Source organism: Macrotis lagotis, chromosome 7 (genome assembly GCF_037893015.1).
Source record: "Macrotis lagotis isolate mMagLag1 chromosome 7, bilby.v1.9.chrom.fasta, whole genome shotgun sequence".
NCBI lineage: Eukaryota > Metazoa > Chordata > Mammalia > Peramelemorphia > Peramelidae > Macrotis > Macrotis lagotis.
In genome coordinates, this window is record NC_133664.1 from 190,419,531 (window position 1) to 190,438,211 (window position 18,681).

Sequence of the window (18,681 nt, forward strand, 5' to 3'; positions counted from 1 at the left end):
TCTAGTTGAACTGTTAGCCTCACTGTTTCCTACACATAATGTTTCTCCTATTTCTGTGTGTTTATGAAAGTAATTTCATGTCAAGAAGCTATGCTTTTATTGTCTCTGCCTGATAGAATTCCTAGATTAAAAAAAAACACTTCCAAAATAATCTTATCATCCTTTGCCCAGTTATTAGTACTTTCTCCCTCTTGAAATTATTTGTATTATCTGTACATATGCTATATTATATTCATTAACTTTTGTACATGTTGCATAAACCCATTAGAAGGTAAGTTCCTTGAGGGCAGGGATTATTTCTTTTTTGATTTTGGATCTCTCTCCCCTAGTATAATGACTTTACATAGTCACTGAATCAATTCAATCATTGCATTGAATCTCAGCTGTTATTCCATTGAGAGACCAATGCTATAGCTAGTGGTGTCATGGTGGTAATAGGAAGATATTCTTTCCTTAGCAAAGAGGGCTTAGTCTATAAGCCTAAACGCTTGGAAGTGATAGGGTCTTCATTACATGCTGTTTTCAAAGATGACAAATTTTGTGTGTGTGTGTGTGTGTGTGTGTGTGTGTGTGTGTGTGTGTGTGTGTCTGTGTGTGTATGACAGTATGTGACAGAGGAAAGTGTGCATCCTCTGTGGAAGGCAAAGGTCAAATAGTGCATATATTGAGGAGATAATAATCCTTATGAGATGTCAATCCTTGAAAGAGCTAGAATTTAGGCTCTTAGGACTTTCTGAACTATGTGATCAAAGAGGGAAAAGTAGTTTTCAGGGCAGTGTCAGTGATATCACCATCAATAGCACTTCCATTCTCTTTATTGGTTGCATCCCTGAATACCTGGATCCTTGGTGGCGATGGATGAGGTCTCAGTAGGTGCTAACCTTGAAGATAGAAAAGACAGGCCATCCATGCCATATAATAGAAAGTGAAATGGACTTGGGTTTACATATGTGAACATTACCTATGTTTCAGGTAAAATTGGAATTAACCATACTTTTTTTTTAACTTGGAGAAGAAAAATATCAAGGACTATTCCTTATTTTTACTTCTGTCAGATAGAAAAAAATATCCATGGCAGGACTTTTGTGGTAGCAAAGAACAGGAACAAAGTATATGACAATTGGAAATGGTTGAAAGAACTGCTTAATTTGAATGTAATTAAACATTATTATCTAATTAGAATTGAGAAATTCAGAGAAACATGAGATTTGAATAAAGTAATGAAATAAGTGAAAGTAAAAGAACAATACCCACATTGGCTATCATAATGTAAATGAAAAAATCATTAAAAGGAAGATGAACTTTGATAATAGAAACATCATTAATAATCCTGAAGAACAGATAGTGAAACTTATCCTCTTCTTAACAGAGAGAGATAAAATGTTGTACATAGTTGTCAGATTTGATCCTCACTTAATTTTTTTTGAGTGGTTTTGTTAATACAAAAGAGATTTCCATTTCTAACTGGGCAGAAGGGCATATTTCCACAAAGGACTGTGATTAAAAATCGAAAGTATCAACAAAAGATATTGAAAAGAAAGACATCACTATGTATTATCACTAAATGAGAACAAAATTATGTTTGATTTTGATAGTAAATACATTGTTCAATGTAGTCTCCCACTCTGAGAAATAGTATCCAGATAAATATCACAATTTTGTTTGTGTTTCATCATCTTTCAAATATACAGATTGTTTGTTTATTTCCTTGTCTTCATTTTCCTTCCTTTTAATGACCACCTCGATCACTGTGGTATTGCTTTCAGCCGACTGAAACTGCTTCCTCAAAATTAATACAATGAATGAGGCTGGGACATAGCTCATTCCTCTTAAGATGGTTGACAATCCAAGGTATATTGTTCTGTGAAGAAATGTAAACCCCCAAAATCTTATGCAGTCATACAATATACAGAGCACCCACCCATTCTCAGACACCAAATTGCCTTTGCAGAGCACTGGATAGTCCTGTTATAATTTTTCTGATGTCTCACTGTTTCTTGGTAGTTAGATCTGAGAGGAATCCTAGAGATCAACTCATCCAATACTCTCATTTTTCAAATGAAGAAATTGAGACCCAGATAAGTGGAATGACCTGACCAAAGTCACATTATTAGTAAATGGTAGAATCAATATTTTTACCCAGGTCATCTGATTCTTCATTCTGTACTTTCTTCACAATATTACAATGCTTCTGTAAGAAGTAAGACATGATCACTGGCCTATAGGAAATTATAATCTAATAGTTGCATACAATGACTTCTTCAGGTCAAGAGGCAGCTAGGTGGCACAGTGAATAGAGTACTACAGCTGGAGTCAGTAAGACCTGAGTTCAAATCTAACCTTGGCACTTAATAGCTATGTGTCACTGGGCAAGTAATCTGACCTTTCTCAACCTCAGTTTATTCATTTATAAAATGAGAATAATGATAGCACTGACTTTCCTTGAATGATGCACGGATCTAATTTTATTTCTCACCTGACTGCACTACTCTGGGACTTCTCTAATTTCTCCATCCTACCTAGGCATCAGTTACTTTCCCTCTATCCCCCAAATCCCCTGACCCTCCTTCCCTGGACCCTTTATAGCTTCCCTTTTTGCATTATCTTGCCCCATTAGACTGTAAGGTCTTTGATGGCAGGAATTGTCTTTCTCTTTTTATATTTGTATCCCCAGTACTTAACATGTAATAGACCCTTAGTGAATGTTTTTTGTATGACAGACGAATGACAAATCTATATCTATATCCATATCCATATCTATCTATCTTTGGAGAGCTTAAAGTGAAATATAAATGCAAGCTATTTCTTAAACCCCAGTTGTATGAATCTATTAATGTTTTATACATTTACACAATCTTTAGATGGTATTTTACTTCATTGGTCTTGATTTGTGATCTGAATTTATATGCTTTATATAATATAAGTAAACTTCTTTTCAAACCTTGAAGAATTATGTAAATGCCAGCTGTTATTATTATTTTGAAAACAAAGAAAGAAAATGACACTATGTAAATACCTATGGGAAATACTTCATTTAAAGGATTGAAAAATAATGCCATGGAAAAATCACTGTCACTTAAAGAAAAAACTAGAAAAGACTAGTACTATTAAATCTTTACTTAAATGGTTCAAGAATGCACACTTTTATTACTGTAGGTACTTGCTTCATCAATACAGATCACATCAGCATTGTGTAGTAGAATGAATACTTGATTAGGAGCTTAAACCTAGTACCTACCTGATTGACTTTGATAAGTAATTTCACCCCTGTGGGTTTTAGTTTCCTTATCTATTAAAAAGAGGAAGTTGGACTAGATGCCCTCTGAAGATCTTTCTAGCACCAAATCTATATTCTTGTGTTCTCTTAGTCAATAGTCTTCTTGAGCTGTCATCAGAATAATTCATTAGCTGATGACCTATCTGAAATTTTGTGGAACCTCTGTGAAGGTCTTCAGATACAGTCTATTACTTGACAAATATCTGAAATCTTTCCATCTGGGAAGGCCTATTACAGTTTATGTTCCCCTGGAAGAATTTCTAGATCACACAGGACCACAGATCTAATGAAGCATTAGTGTAAGACTTTACTGAAAGTGTACCATAGTAGAGGGTCTTTTTTACTTAGTGATCCAGTAAGTAACAGTAATTATTACCTGAAGCTGATGGAATCATATATTCGGCAGGCTCCTGACTTCCCACACCGCAAAGTTCCCCAGTGCAAGCATGTGTAATCTATTAAAACTCCAAAGTAAATGGGAGCTGGAATTCCAGCTAAGATACAAAAAATTGGTTGATAAGATCAAGTGCTGTCATGTAATTTTGTTTCCATATTTTTTCTTTTTTTTTTCTCCCTTATAAATTAGTTTCTCGATCTGAGTCAGTCTCAATGTGGTTCACAATACTCCTGACTGTGCAGAACCGGATTAAAATGCAATCATAAAATATTTAAGAAAATTAAATAAAAATACAATAAAATGTTGATAATATTAATTTAAAGCTTTCTAAGTCAATATGCAGTTCACATTGAATATCTTTAGGTCTTTTCATGGCTCCCCTTTCTATTTGAGTTTAACATCATTGTTGTAAGTGGTTAGAAAGTCAGTCTTGGAGTCAGGAAGACCTAGGTTCAAGCTCTTCCTCTGAGACATAGTGATTATATGACCCTGGGCAAATTAAACTATAATTTTATTCTCTCGGTGAAACTCAAACATAATGCCAATATGAGCTGGTAGAGAGAGTTTCCTCACTGGGAGTTCCCTCTTTTGTTGTTTGGTAATGTCTGACTCTGTGACCTTAAATGGAAATTTCTCAGTAAAAATGCTAGAGTAGTTTGACATTTTTTTATCTCCAGTGGATTAAGGCAAATAGAGGTAAAGTGACTTGCCTAGGGTTACAAAACTAAAAAATGTCTGAGATCACATATGAACTGAGATCTTCCTGGTTCTAGGCCCAGGTTCTATACAATGAGATACCTAGCTGCTTCATAGAGAATTCCCTAAACCAGTGAAATTGCAAGTTTACGTCTTACCCCCTATCTTGTAAAAAGTTAGTATTGTGTCAAAAGAAATTTACTTCACTAGAGAATTAGGAAAAATCACATTGCTTTGGGGGTTTAACTTACTAAACCTACTAGACAGTTCTTTTGGAAAAAGAAAAACTTAATGCAGAGATGATGGGTGATCCACATATAAATACTACATTAAGCTCCTTTGGCAGCTAAGTGGTATAGTGTATAGAGCACTGGAACAGGAATCAGGAATACCTAAATTCAAATCCATCCTCAGAGAAGTGCTAGTTGTCTGGGCAAGTTACTTATTTTCTCTGTCTGTTTTAGTTTCCTAACTTTAAAATAGAGATAATAATAATACCTCCTACCTCATAGCATTGTTGTAAGGATCAAATGAGATAATATTTGTAAAGCATTAACATGTCTGACATACAGTAGATAATATAATGTTTCCCTTCTCCCTTTTTACTTTTCTATGATGTGTTTGGCAAATTTTATAAATATTTTATAGAATATTCTCTTTTGCTGCTCTTTTCAGAGATGGGTATGGAATAGAGAGGGTAATATTTTCTGTAAGAGAAAAAAAGGGATTACATGACGTAGAAGTAAATGAACACAGTACATAGTGTTCATTAAACTCGAAGTTCTAACTACTAGAATAAGGACTCACTACTTAGCAAAAAACCACTAGAAAAAATGGAGAGAAGTTTGTAATAAATTAGGTACTAATACATTACACCATATAACTCAGTAAGTTTCAAATGAGTATATGACTTAGACATAAAAGATGGTGTGATAAAGAAATTGTTAAGGTCAAGGAAGAAAATATCTTTCTTATTTATGGATAAGGGACAAAATACATGCTAGAGATTATTGCAGAAATTAAAGTAGACAATTTTGATATTTCAAAAATTATAAAAATTTGCACAAATAAAACCAATGAAGTTAAAATTAAAAGGGAGACAGATAACTAGGAAATATATCACTGCAGCATATTTCCAAGATAAAGAATTGATTCAAATTTAAAAGAAGAAAAACCATTCAATATTATATAAATTATCAAAAGATATTAAGAGGCAGTTTCCATAAGAAGAAATCAAAGAAGTTAATAGCTGTGAGGAAAAAAGAGTAAAGGAATGTAAATTAAAGCAATTCTGAGACAGAAAAAGTAATAATAAATAGTTTTGGGGAGAATATTGTAAGGAGAGATAGAAAAGTAGAAAGCTATAGTTGCATAAAGGGATTTCAGAATTCTTCATCACAGAAGTGGAATTTGAAAGTGTGACTGTCTTTGTATGGCTGAGGTAAAATGAAGAAGTAAATCATAGAGATATTTGTTATAGCAAAAAGCTGGAAATAAATTATATGACCAGCAACTGAGGATTGACTAAATAAAATGTTCAATATGAGTGTAATTCTTGGGAAATGATGAATACAGAGTAATAAAATATGAAGTGAAAGGGGGAACAAAAGAATGCTATGTAAAGAGTGATATCTAGCAACAATGTTGATGTTACCTTGTTAAAGTTAATGCACACAATTCTCATTATCAAAATTAAGATAATGTAATCTTTGCATGTATAATCAAATGAAACTACTTTTTATATTGTATAAATGAATTGTTTAAGTTGATAGGAATTTTGTTTTGCTTATACTATGAGTTTTTAATTGTTTTTTTTGTTTTTTATTTTCCCTTATTATTTTCCCCTTTTTGTCTTTGTATATGTAAATTTGAATATATATATATATATATATATATATATATATATATATACACACACATATATATTGATGGGAGCTAAAATGAAATTGTCAATTAAAGTATCATCAACATACAGAAGGGAAGTAAGTATTTACTAGAATTTTACTCTGACAAACTACATTATTTATGTAGTTTTTGTTTCATTTGTATTTATTTTATATTGGAAAGAGAACAAATAACTCATTTTACCAAGTATCCTTGTGATTAACATGTGAAGGCCCACACCAAGAGCTTTCTCTTTGGGCTTGATGCTCCTGGGGAGGAAAAAGAAAGAAAGAAAGTCATACTGACAGTAGAAAAAGGATTAGAAAAGACTTCCTTCAAATAATTCATCTTTGTACTGAGAACTGTACCCACTTGAGAAACTTGCAAGGATGATTTGTATCAACCATCTTTTGTTTATTCAGGGAGTGGTTATACTGTTTGTGATTTGATTGCCATTTTTATTACTTTCACCCTCATATTTCCTCCTTTTTTCATTATCAGTTTATTATCACAACATTTCTTTCATCTGTCCCCATTTCTTTATTCACTCTGCTGTATGGTTTCCTATATCCATGATCTTTAAACATGTTTTCTTTTATCTAATTGACTCCTTCCTCTAATCCACATCTTTTATTCTTACCATCCTCATAATAATCTTTCTTCTGTACAGATGTGGTCATATAACCCCTCTGGTCAAACATTTTTAGTTCTCTATTATCCCCCAAGTAAAGTTAAAATTCCTTTGTCATTTACGGTTCCTTACTTTTCCAACATCCTCTTAAATGACGTCTCTTTCTACATATGCTCCTGCAAGGGAAAAATTTTTTTTTTTTCGATCCACCAAACAAGACTCTCTTTTTCCTTTTTCTTCTTTTTTTGCAAGGCAATGGCGTTAAGTGACTTGCCCGAGGTCACACAGCTAGGTAATTACTGTCTGAGGTAGTATTTGAACTCAGGCCCTCCTGCCTCCAGGGCCCATGCACTTTCTGCTGTGCTACCTAGCTGCCCCCAAACAAAACTCTTCACTTTTCTATACTATTTTTTAAAATTTCTTTCATGTAGTTCTGTTGTTATCTTCCCCTAATATCTCCATTCAATATTACAGCTGTTTCCAGGCACACAACCACTTAAAATCTCCCCTGTATCAAAGAGAAAGAGTCTAACAGAACCAACTGACAACCCCTAATGAGAGGTGGGAGATTGTCCTGCCCTTCCTTCACTTTGTATTTCTTCAAACTTTGTCTGGGATAATTGTCCCCCCTCCCCCATTTTTACCTATACAATTCTTTTCTTTTAAATTTTTTTTTATTTATATCTTTTGTTTGTGCACTGACAAATATCCTCCTCTCTTCATCCCATTCTCCTCAAGAGCCATGCCTTGTAACACCAAGACTTTTAAAAATAAAAACAGGAAGATAAAGGATTTTCCTCTTAGTTATTTTCCTTGCTATTCTATTTATTTATTTAAGTGCCTTTGCTTTGAGTTAATGTGTTCTCAGATGATCTTTCAAAAAGAAGGATCAGATGTGGTTGCATAGATGCTGACCTAAAGTATGATCTGAGCTCAGCAGAAACTTTCGAGATTACATTTGAAAAGGACTCAGAATCTGTTACAGATGAAGAAACAAAGGTTTGAGGAAATTAAATAACTTATTCATGGTCATACAACTAGAATGAAAGGGAATCAGGACAACAAAAACTCTGAGCCTAATGCTCTTTCTTACGACATCTCTATTTTTCCCCTCCCCTCCAATAGTTAAGGTTCTGTTGCCTTAATTCTTGTGACAGGAAATAATGTTTCATTTCACAATTAATAATAACATAAAATGGAAATATCCCTAGGGGAAGTAACACATGGACTGAAACCCACACTAAAGTATTACTGTTACAATATTTGATGTTGAATTCATTTGTTGCAAGCTGGATTCATTACATATTAATTGAATACCTGCTATAACAAAATATCATGATGAGATACACCTTGGAGAACTCAAAGATGGCCCTTTCACCTCTAAGTTTTGTGAAACCTACATAGCTTCTATACTCAAGGAGCTTATACTTTAGTCAGATAGATGATTCAGTTTATGATAAGGGCTAAAAAGCAGAGATAAATGGGAACCTTAGGTAAATACTGAATGGGAATAGTCAACATAGGAAGAGAAAAGGAGAGTCCAGTGGCATTAATTGACTACATTCCAATTTTATCTGGGGCAAAACTCTGCTCTGAGCGTAAAAATCAAGAAAATTATTACTATGAATAGTTATATTTGCATTTGATGGTGATATATCTGCTTTATCTCTCTGTGCTTATTAATACCAGGTTCAATCAGAGACCTCAGTCAGTAAGTATATTGATATATACTAGTGACTGAAGAACCTCTACTCCACATGAATTGTCTCTATGCCTTACTGATGAACTACTTCACCTAAGGCCTTTACACTCTCCAGGTAATTGATTATACCCCATGAGTTCATATTTTTGATTAAACAAGTAGCTATTTGTGGGTAAACTCCAGAGGAAATGGATACTGGGGGACCTTGGAGAGCCAGTGATTGTTTAAGACTTAAGCCTAGGTAAGCTACAAAGATGATAGCAAGATATACTTTTTACATTGCAAATATGATTAGATTTGTTTAAACAGTGGTAATGATTCATTTTTATGTTTTGCTTATGCTGTGAATTTTTGTCCCTTTTCCAATATTTGGCAAGACATCTATAAAAATAGTCTAAGCATCTTGCTCTGCTCATATTTAATTGAAAAAAAGGTATACTTTATTTGTTCTTGAGAGTTAGGGAAAGGGGGCAGCTAGGTGGTGCAGTGGATAGAGCACCAGCCCTGGAGTCAGGAGTACCTGAGTTCAAATCTGACCTCAGACATTTAATAATTACTAGCTGTGTGACCTTGGGCAAGCCATTTTACCCCATTGCCTTGCAAAAAACCAAAAACAAAAAAAGAGTTAGGGGAAATGACTGCTAAACATGTGGGCCAAAGAAAATCAGTAATTAGCTCTAAAAATTATTTCTAAGACTGAATAACACATAAATATTTTTCTTCACCATAGTGGTCAAAAACGTCACTTAACAGCACTCAGAACATGGCTATATTAAGATTATATAATCTTAATCATCTACAGAAGATATCTTACTCTCAAAGATCACTATATAGTTACACAAAAGAATGGAGCAGTCTGAAAGTGATGATCTTCACTATTAAAATAGGAGAATTTTCATACCTTAAAAAGACCATGTAGCCAGGTATTGCAGCTAAAGAATAAATGAAACTACTGAGTGCTGACAATATCAGAAAGTACTGAAGCATCAGAGAGCAGGCTGGTCTACTACCACATAGTCCAAGAAAGGCTGAAGCATTTCTTGAAGATCTGATGCAACTGCAGTTTTGGAAGCCCTATCAAAAGATAAAGGAAATAATTTAACAAAAATGGTTTATTTACACTTTATTAGATAAGAAAAAGCTTCATTAGCCCATTGCAAGGAAAAAAATACCATGTAAAGTTTTGAACTGAAAATCAAAGATTTTTCACTAAACCAATTAGATCAAATTGAAGGCTACTAATTCTCATAAACTATGTTATCATTTTCCTAATGCCTGGCTTTAGGAATGCCTCAGGCTTTAGGCATAAAGGAAAACTAATTATTATATCTGTAGGACATCTATGGATGTGTTCAAAATATATGTGTCCTGTCAACTATTTTAAAATCAAATTTTAGATATATGCATATACATATGCAATGTATATATATGTATATATGTGTATATATTTCAATATAGCTATATGACTACAACAGAATATGATCCTGAACTTATATGTAAGTTCATACCTATGTATGATGTAATTTATATGTAAGTTCAAACATATTCACATATATAGTATTTGTGAAATCTTTCCTCAAAATAATCATATTCTTACCACACACAATATACCTACATTTTGAAAGTATAATTATTTTTAAAGAATGTTTCCCAACATGATTACCACTTATGCTAGTATAGATTGAAAATTTTTCTCTGAACATAGATTCAGATCCTACATTTAATATTGCTGATATAATCACAACTTGGATTGTAAAAAAAAAACAAAGGCAATATTATTCCCTTCACAATGAGTCTGAATGGTCAGAAGGAGAATAAATAAAAACAATTTATCCATGTAATTACATTTCTATATTTAAATATTTTAGGATTCAATATTTAGGGGTTTTTTGGGGGGGGAAGAGTGATAATTATTTAAGTGCTTCAATTCATTTTTCTAGGACATGTTTGATTTTGGATGCTGTAGAATTAATGTTTTTCTACTGTTTTGATCCAGTAAAGTCTAGGAAGCAGAAAAGCAAATCACACTTTAGAAGCTGATATTTCTCTCTGAAATTATATATAGTGTTAATTTAAATTTAAAGGAACATTTATGGCAGTTGTATTTCATGATACCAAATTGATATCTAGGCTAAATTTTCAGTTGTAAAGATGAAATCAAGTTCACAACTTCCATAAAAAATTTCTGTATGTTACCATATTCACGCCTGTTCCAAAATATGCCTCACAGCCAGCAAGACAAGCAGACATATAAGACAAATTATTATCTCCACACACAGGGTCCCATATTTTATCTTGGCAATTGCAGTCAATGTTGCAGTCAGTTAATACATTTTTTTCCATATACACATTCTGTGTTCTGTAAGTGATTTAAAAATGATACAAAAATATTATTCAAGGTCACACTTTTATCTTTTTCCCTTTAAAATGCTTTGAGAAAGTTTTTATGTTAGAACATTTAGCACCAATGATAATAGCATCTCCTACAATATATTACTGCATGCCCTGTGCATGAGTTGGTGAGTTGGTGAGGGCTTGGAAGATAGACTCAGTTCTAGAGGAAAATTCTCCATAATATCTATTGTGGCAAGTTGATTATAAGGATCTATTGGAAGTACTGGCTCCTCTACATGTCAACTTCTTCCCAGAATCTTTCTGTCCTGTTGGAGACTTCTCCTTGAAGAAAATGTGGAACAGCATACCTTTGGTCTTAAAGTTAGAGAACAGAAGACTTAGAATTTCTCTACTCCAAAGTCATGAAAGCATAGTTTAAGTAATTTAATCTCCACTAATGAAGAGAGTCATATAAATGAGCTTTGAAAACTTGATTACAATTATAACTTAATAATTTATAAAATAATTTTCTTTCGATTATTATGAGGGCGGATTTGAACTCCTGACTCCAAGGCCAGTGCTCTATCCACTGCACCACCTAGCTGCCCCTGTCCCTCAGTTATCACAAGATCTAACCATGTTGTTAATCTGTCTTCTATTTTCTATGATCATATGTTCCTTTGATGTCTTTCTACAGTTTTCCTTTCCCTTTCCTTTTCCCTTAAAATATCTACAACATGTACAAAATATCCAGTAGTCATTTTATCAAGGTACATAAATACTAGTATAGATATAATTACATTTAATTTAAAGAAATAATAAAATAATGGGAGATATGTCAAGTATGAATGACCGAACCATGCCCCAAAGAATTCTGAACACTTAGTATTAAACATATTAAAGACTTTATAGATGTGATTATATGTTCCTAACAGATAAAGTAGTTTAATGAAGGACTGCCCTGTAATATTTCATATTGTGTACATATGGAGGGAGATTGGTCTTGGATTCTGCTTGAATATTTATGTGTGCATATATGTGTGCTTAATAGTTTGGCTTGTAAACATTAAATTACCAGTTCTAATAGAAGGTATCAAAGACTAGCTTATTAAAAATTATTCTGAAATCATAGAATTATGGAATTGTAAAATTATTGATATCATTTAATAGATAACAGATAATAGATAGTGTTATGTTTCAGATCATACCACTAGTAAACTGTGGATTTATTACTTAGAATCCATATATTCTGACTCATGCTTCAATGCTCTAGATTTTGGGCTAATCAGATACACACAGAGGAACAAATACTTTTTTTTTCTTTGTCTTAGATCCTTACCTCTCTCCTACTTCATTATTGCTGGTCACTTAGATTGATCTAGCCAAACCATGGTAGTGGTGAATAGATGGATTGAGAATGATGTCAAAAAAGACCTGGGGCAAAAGTAAGTAATCCAAAAAGGAAATAATCTTTTCATGAGTACAAAAGAATTATTCAATTTAGGTTATACCCTAAACTGAATTGGTATTTTTAGAGAGAATATGTCAAATTGAAGTGAACATACCCTTCATAAGAGACAGATAGACCAGCAACTGGAGAATTGTCACATATTGTTAAAAAACATAACATGTTCAAAAAATAGTCGAATAAAGATATGCAAAATGCTATATAAGCAGCTTGTTTCATATTTATCTTGAACTTCTTCATAATGAAACCACCAGCTAAATATCCAAAGCATATTGGAGGCAAGTTATAAATACCTATTAATAAAAAGCAAAATTTAAATTTACAAACAATATCACAGAAAAGGAGTATATTTATAATCTTGTAAGTACTGATCTTTAGAACTCATTGCTGTTGTGTTTGGCCTAGGTAATTGACATTATAGGTTTAGCAAAAGTGAGGGATAGTTGATCTCATTTGTTTCACCACCTATATACTTACTCTAGAGAGGTATGGCTTGAAAATATTATAGTTAAAATGATTTTTAAAGAAATCTTTTGCAAATTTGGGAGAATTATGTAATAATTAGGTTGTAAGCCTCTTGTGAAGCAGGAATCCTTCTTAAACTACTTTTGTATCTCTATTCCTATCCCTGATAGCTTCTAACAAAATATTGAATGGAGTAGGTGTCTAATAGATATTTGCTGATTGATTTTCTCAAAGTAATTCAAAATTCCAAAATATAGACATTAATTTAAAGTAGTTCCAATGTGGAAAATAGAAGATGAAACACTGGAATTAGACTAACATTATTGACTGTTTTATATATCATATTTTTACTTACTTAAATGATTTTGGATTTGAAACAGATTTGGATATGATTTTTAGAGTTAAATAACTGATACTAATTACATTAAAGTCTGCCTTTGGGAACAAAAAGTTAGAAGCATATTCCTTTTAATCTCAGCTAGCATGATTTTGTGGAAAAAGAAAGACAAATATAAAGAAATGGTCATAAATGGGCATTCATATAATTCTAGTGAACTAGTTGACTGTGCAGTGCCAATTAAGACTAGGGATTATAGATCCCTGTGTGATCCTGGAAAGTGGTTATATGTGACTTTGTTTGTGTATGCATATGTTAGTGTGCATACACACTATCTGTGGCATGTGTATATGTGTATCAAGGGAGGGATGTAAATTAAGGAAGAAAGTATATTTAGGAACTTATATGAGGTTATCAAAAAATGGATATTTAAGACTTGTTTTTAGAGAACACTGGATTATATGTGAGAACATGAAATAGGAATGGTCCAGGAAGCAGCTATTATTGAGAACAACTATTCACATTACCCTTTGCCAGTGTCTACTGTTAATAGCATAGCATAAGGACCTTTGATTTACTCTTCTACCTTATTTTAATATTTGGTTCCCAGTCTTCCTTTTGCTTCACCCTCACACTTTAATTAAAGAAGTTCAATGTTATTGTTGAACATACCTCAAACAAAAAGCAAAATTTATCAATCTCTCCCAAGTCTAATGTCCTCCTTCACCAATTCTCATCAGTCACATACTGGCATTGTTGCATCTTACTTTGTCTTGAATTTGTACGATATCTATAATAAGGAACTTCAAAATTCTACTTTTCCATAGTAACTGCCTATCCTGCCCCCTATCATTTACGTTGTTTACTTTTGTCTTTAATGCCTTGATGCAATTCTGTTTTCTCAGTCTCTCTTTTCTGCTCTGGATTCACTTGTTCCCAAGTTGAGCCTCAATCCCATCATTGTCTACTTATTTCACCATGTTCTTTCTTAGACCTCCTTATTTCCCTGAACCTCAACTATTCCAATAGATTTTTAGCCCTAGTTGACTTCCATCATCTGATTTCTTTGGCCTTGTTTCAGTGCTACTGAGCATTGTAAGAGAAGATAATTAAAGTGACCTCATATCACTTATTAAATACTTAAGTAAGCTCAGCTAGATCTTCAACTACTTGACAGTTTTTAAACATGATCTCTATTGACTCTCGGTCTTATTCTCCAGAATATCTATTTCAGATTTTCTCTTCTATTCTTCCCCATTCTATATTTCCCTTCCTAAAGCTTTGAACAGATAACTTATTTCATACTAAAGATTGAAACTATCTGACATGAGGTCTTTCAGTTTTCCTTCTACATTCTTCAAAATATCTCAGCACCATCACTTATTCTCTTCTTCCTCCTCTCAGGGAAAAAGCATGTTTTATCTACTCTTAAATAGGGCTAACATCTTTTGTGCTCTGGATTCTATTTTCTTCTGCTTATTCTAGATCCTTGCTTTAGCAACCATGCCAGTTTTTCATATCTTCAAATTTTCTGTCTCCACCTGTTCCATATCATTTTTAGAAGCTTATCTAGCTCCCTTAATTGTTAAAAATCATCCCTTGACCCATCTACCATGTTTTCTCCTTTATTTCACTGCTAAACCCCACAAATGTTGTCTAAATCCAATGTCTCCATTCCTTTTCTATTCTCTCTTTCCTGGAAGTCTGGTTTCTACTCTTTCTATGCTACTGAAAATTTTTTCAAAGGTCACCAATGATCTTCCAAGCTTCTAATCCAGTGATGCTCTTTCCATCCTCATCCTTTTTAGCTCATTTGATGATTGATAATCTCCCTATTGTTAGATTTTCTTATCTTCCTTGGCTATCTAGGTTTTTGATTTATCCTACTTTTAGAGGGTAAATAAACTTAATGAAGGTAAGGATCAAGTCTTGTCTATGCTTTGTAACTCTATTACCACATAGCCAAGTGCTCTCTGTATGTGGTGACACTTAAAATTTTATTAATTTTTTTATGAACAAACAAGTAAAGAGCATGAGCCAGTAAGAGAGAAATGAGGTAAAAAGGTGCTAATTAAAATCAGGTGAGTTTTTTGTGGTTTCAGTCAAAAAGATTACAAACTAGAAACAAATAGTGAACCTGCAAACCATCAAGGAATGATTGTGCAATTTGAAGAATAGGTTTAAAGGTTTGACTCTCTGTATCAGGGAATGAACATTTATAAGTAACTCATGTCTATTTAGTTTAAACAAAGGGGTGGTTTGCCAGAAGTTTGCTGACATGCTTTGGGATAGTGTAAAGATAGCCTGGAGAAATTTCTGCTCAGAGACTTAACTAGTTTTATTTGAGCAAGTAAATTAAACTCTTTGAGTTTTGTCCTCTGCAACTGTAAAATGAAAGGAATGTGTTAAATGAACCTAAGGTTCTTTTATACTTTAAAATTTGTAGTTTTATGAAACCAGTCAGGCAATGGTATAAAGGATGAAATGGAGGAGGAAGGAATTACACAAGTACAAGTGTCCCAAAAAGTCTTATGTGTGGACTTCAACTAAAGCCAGTGAGCCTCATTTCTGGGTTTTTCCTTTGATTCAAAGTTTAAAACCACATTAAGACTTTTGGGTCATCTCACATTTATTGGATATCTGATAGGTGCAAAGCACTGTGATAAGTAAAGTGGGAGATATAAATATGAACAAGATAAAAAAGAGTAATGTGTAGTAAAAAAAAATAGTATGCCAGTGTTAAACTCAGTTTTAATCAAGTGTATCAGGGCTCTTCCTGGAGAAGATGTTATTTTTATCAGGATCTTCAAGAATGGGTAGGATGTCATAGGGATCACAGTATTAGAAGGAACCTTAGTAATGATTCAGTTACAACCCCTTACCTAGGAATATGAAGCCTTTGGAGAGTTAAGGTGTTCATGGTCATAAAAGTAGTATAGTGAGTAACAGAGTTAGGATTCCAATCCAGTTCCTATGACTCAAATTCAATGTTTTTATCACCACTCCTTACTGCCTTTCACTATATTCATTTCTACAACCACCTCATTCATTTCCAGAAAAATAAATTAGGTTACAAAGGTTGGAATAAAATATATTTTCAGTCCAACAGATTGACTCATTTCATATTTCATTGATCAACTGTTATTAAGAAGAAACCTATAGGAGAGATGAAGTAGAAAGACCATGTTTCCTAGGATCTGACTTGGGGAGAACTTGCTGCCTCTCAATTTCCCATTCACTTACCTGGTAGAGGTGAAATGTGGTGTACCAGAGGTGAAAATAGCCCATGACTCTTCTATCTGGGGGTTTTCCTGGGTCCATTTTATTACCTTACATAATACTAAAAACAGTAAAAACCAGCTTATTTTGCAGATAGAAGTTGACATACCCATTAGGAAGATTGCCTCTGAGGCAGATATGCCATATTGCTGTTCCATATATTTAGGCAGGAAAGAGAACATAATGACAAAGGCATTGAACTGCAATATACTTGTGACCAAGAATAATACATAAATTCGATTGCAAAAAAGGCCTTTCATTAACGGTAAGAAATCTGAAATAAAAAAAAATCATAACAACTTATGGACTATCTGTTTCCTTCATGGAATGATTAATTAATAAATATAAGAGCAGGACATTTAAATATGACATTTTTGGTGTGTGTGTGTGTGTGTGTGTCTGTGTCTGTGTATGTGTGTGTTTGTGTGAATTCACATTCTTTCTGATTATTCATTCTCTCTTCCTCTCTTAAAACCTATCACTTATAGATTAGGTATTTTGTCAGGTAGTAGTAAAAAGATAAAACTGTTTTCAAATGATAGCATTATTAAAACCCTTTCTGTGCTTTAGACATATTACAGTTTTATTGCTGTTTAAGCCAAATTCTCATAGAAATTCAAGAAGGATAAAATACTAATGCTGATATTTGGGCATACCTTTTAAGGCTATTAATTTGCTCTTAACACAGAGTTAGGTAAAACAACATTACAAAGATCAGTTATATTTTTATGTTATAGTTTGTTCCACTGTCAATGCTGAGCCCTCCCAAAGAAGGAAGAAGTGTGATCAGTATGAGTAAAAGAAATATTGCCTTGGGCAGAAAGGCTTCATGAAAGGGAAATATTTTAGAGATATCTGCCACTTCTCTATATATTGCTTTCATCCTGTTGCACTTACTACTATTTTAGAGCCACTATTGCAAACTTGAACTCCCTCTTCCCATGCTGTCTGTTGAATTTTGACATGCTAGTGAATTTTTGGTTTAATTCAGTCCAGATTCTGGCTTTTTATATTAAAATGTCACTTTCTGTATACTCTTTTCACTAATATTCTTTCCTCATGACCTCTTTCAGAAACAACCCCCATTTAAGGAAGGATGTTGAAAAGCTAGAGAATGCCCAGATAAAAACACCCTGGATAATGATAGATTTTGAAATGAGGGTCATAGTTTGAGAGATGGAAGGGACCTCTGAAGGTAAACCCTCCCTCTACTGTCCCATTTTATAGTTTGGAGAACTGAGGTCTAGAGAGATGAAATCTTTTGCCCCAGGTCACAGAGATAATGAGTAGCCAATATTCTTTCCATTACAGCATACTCTCCTCCTTGTGAGGCATTATGCTGTATGAGGACATGATTGAAGGAACTGGGGATGTTTATCCTGGAAAGGCCTCCTTTCTATTTGAAGGACTATTGCATGGGAAAGGAATTAAACTCTAGTTCTTCTTGGCCCTAGGGAAATCAATAGGTAAAAATTGTAAGGAGACAGATTCAAGTTCTGTATCCTATGTCAGTCAAAAGGACTATTAATATCTTAACCTGAATTTTTTTTGAAGCATGGCATCCAGGATTAGGGAAGAGATAATTCTGTTTTTCTCTGGTATGATCAGATGAACCAGTTGGTCTAATGGACTTGAAGAGAGGACATGAGAGACATATGGAATGCACATGCCCCAGAATTAAGGGATAATATTCAGTCTCATGGAAATTCTAAGTTTTCAGAGTAACTGAAGCATGACTAATATACCTGCATCACAAAAGTATAAAAGTCCTCTATCTGGGAAAGGGCAACTGATTGAGAACACACCACCATCTTGGCACTGTTTATCACTCCCTTGAAAATTACTTTTACATTGACACACTCCAGGTTGACTTTTCTACTGCTGTGAATTCCATTTTCTACATTCCTCTACCTGCTGGATTTTGAGTGTGTGTGTGTGTGTGTGTGTGTGTGTGTGTGTGTGTGTGTGTGCGTGACATAATGATTCTTTATCATTTACCAATGAAGATTGGCATCCATTCTAAAATGTAACTATAATTCTATAAGATAGTTATATATATATATACATACATATGTATATATATATATATGTATGTATGTATATGATAGTTATGTGAGCATATTGAGGTAGCTAAGGGACTGACCAAGGGTCACATAGCTGTTATATGTCAGAGGAAGAATTTGAACCTAAGTTTTCCTGACTTTAAGATGG

General features: G+C 33.4%; 1 protein-coding gene across 1 annotated transcript in view; it reads right to left on the reverse strand.

Moving 5' to 3' along the window:
- Nucleotides 1-1,336: 1,336 nt before the first annotated feature.
- Nucleotides 1,337-18,681, reverse strand: part of SLCO1A2 (solute carrier organic anion transporter family member 1A2) — a 43,040-nt gene continuing 25,695 nt past the window's right edge. The window contains exons 8-14 of the mRNA XM_074194314.1: nucleotides 16,580-16,744; nucleotides 12,487-12,682; nucleotides 10,784-10,946; nucleotides 9,489-9,661; nucleotides 6,459-6,523; nucleotides 3,654-3,771; nucleotides 1,337-1,861 (exon numbers count right to left, since the gene is read on the reverse strand). Of these exons, the coding sequence (XP_074050415.1) occupies nucleotides 1,651-1,861; nucleotides 3,654-3,771; nucleotides 6,459-6,523; nucleotides 9,489-9,661; nucleotides 10,784-10,946; nucleotides 12,487-12,682; nucleotides 16,580-16,744 (1,091 nt within the window). The 3' untranslated portion in view covers nucleotides 1,337-1,650. The remainder of the gene's footprint in view (nucleotides 1,862-3,653; nucleotides 3,772-6,458; nucleotides 6,524-9,488; nucleotides 9,662-10,783; nucleotides 10,947-12,486; nucleotides 12,683-16,579; nucleotides 16,745-18,681) is intronic.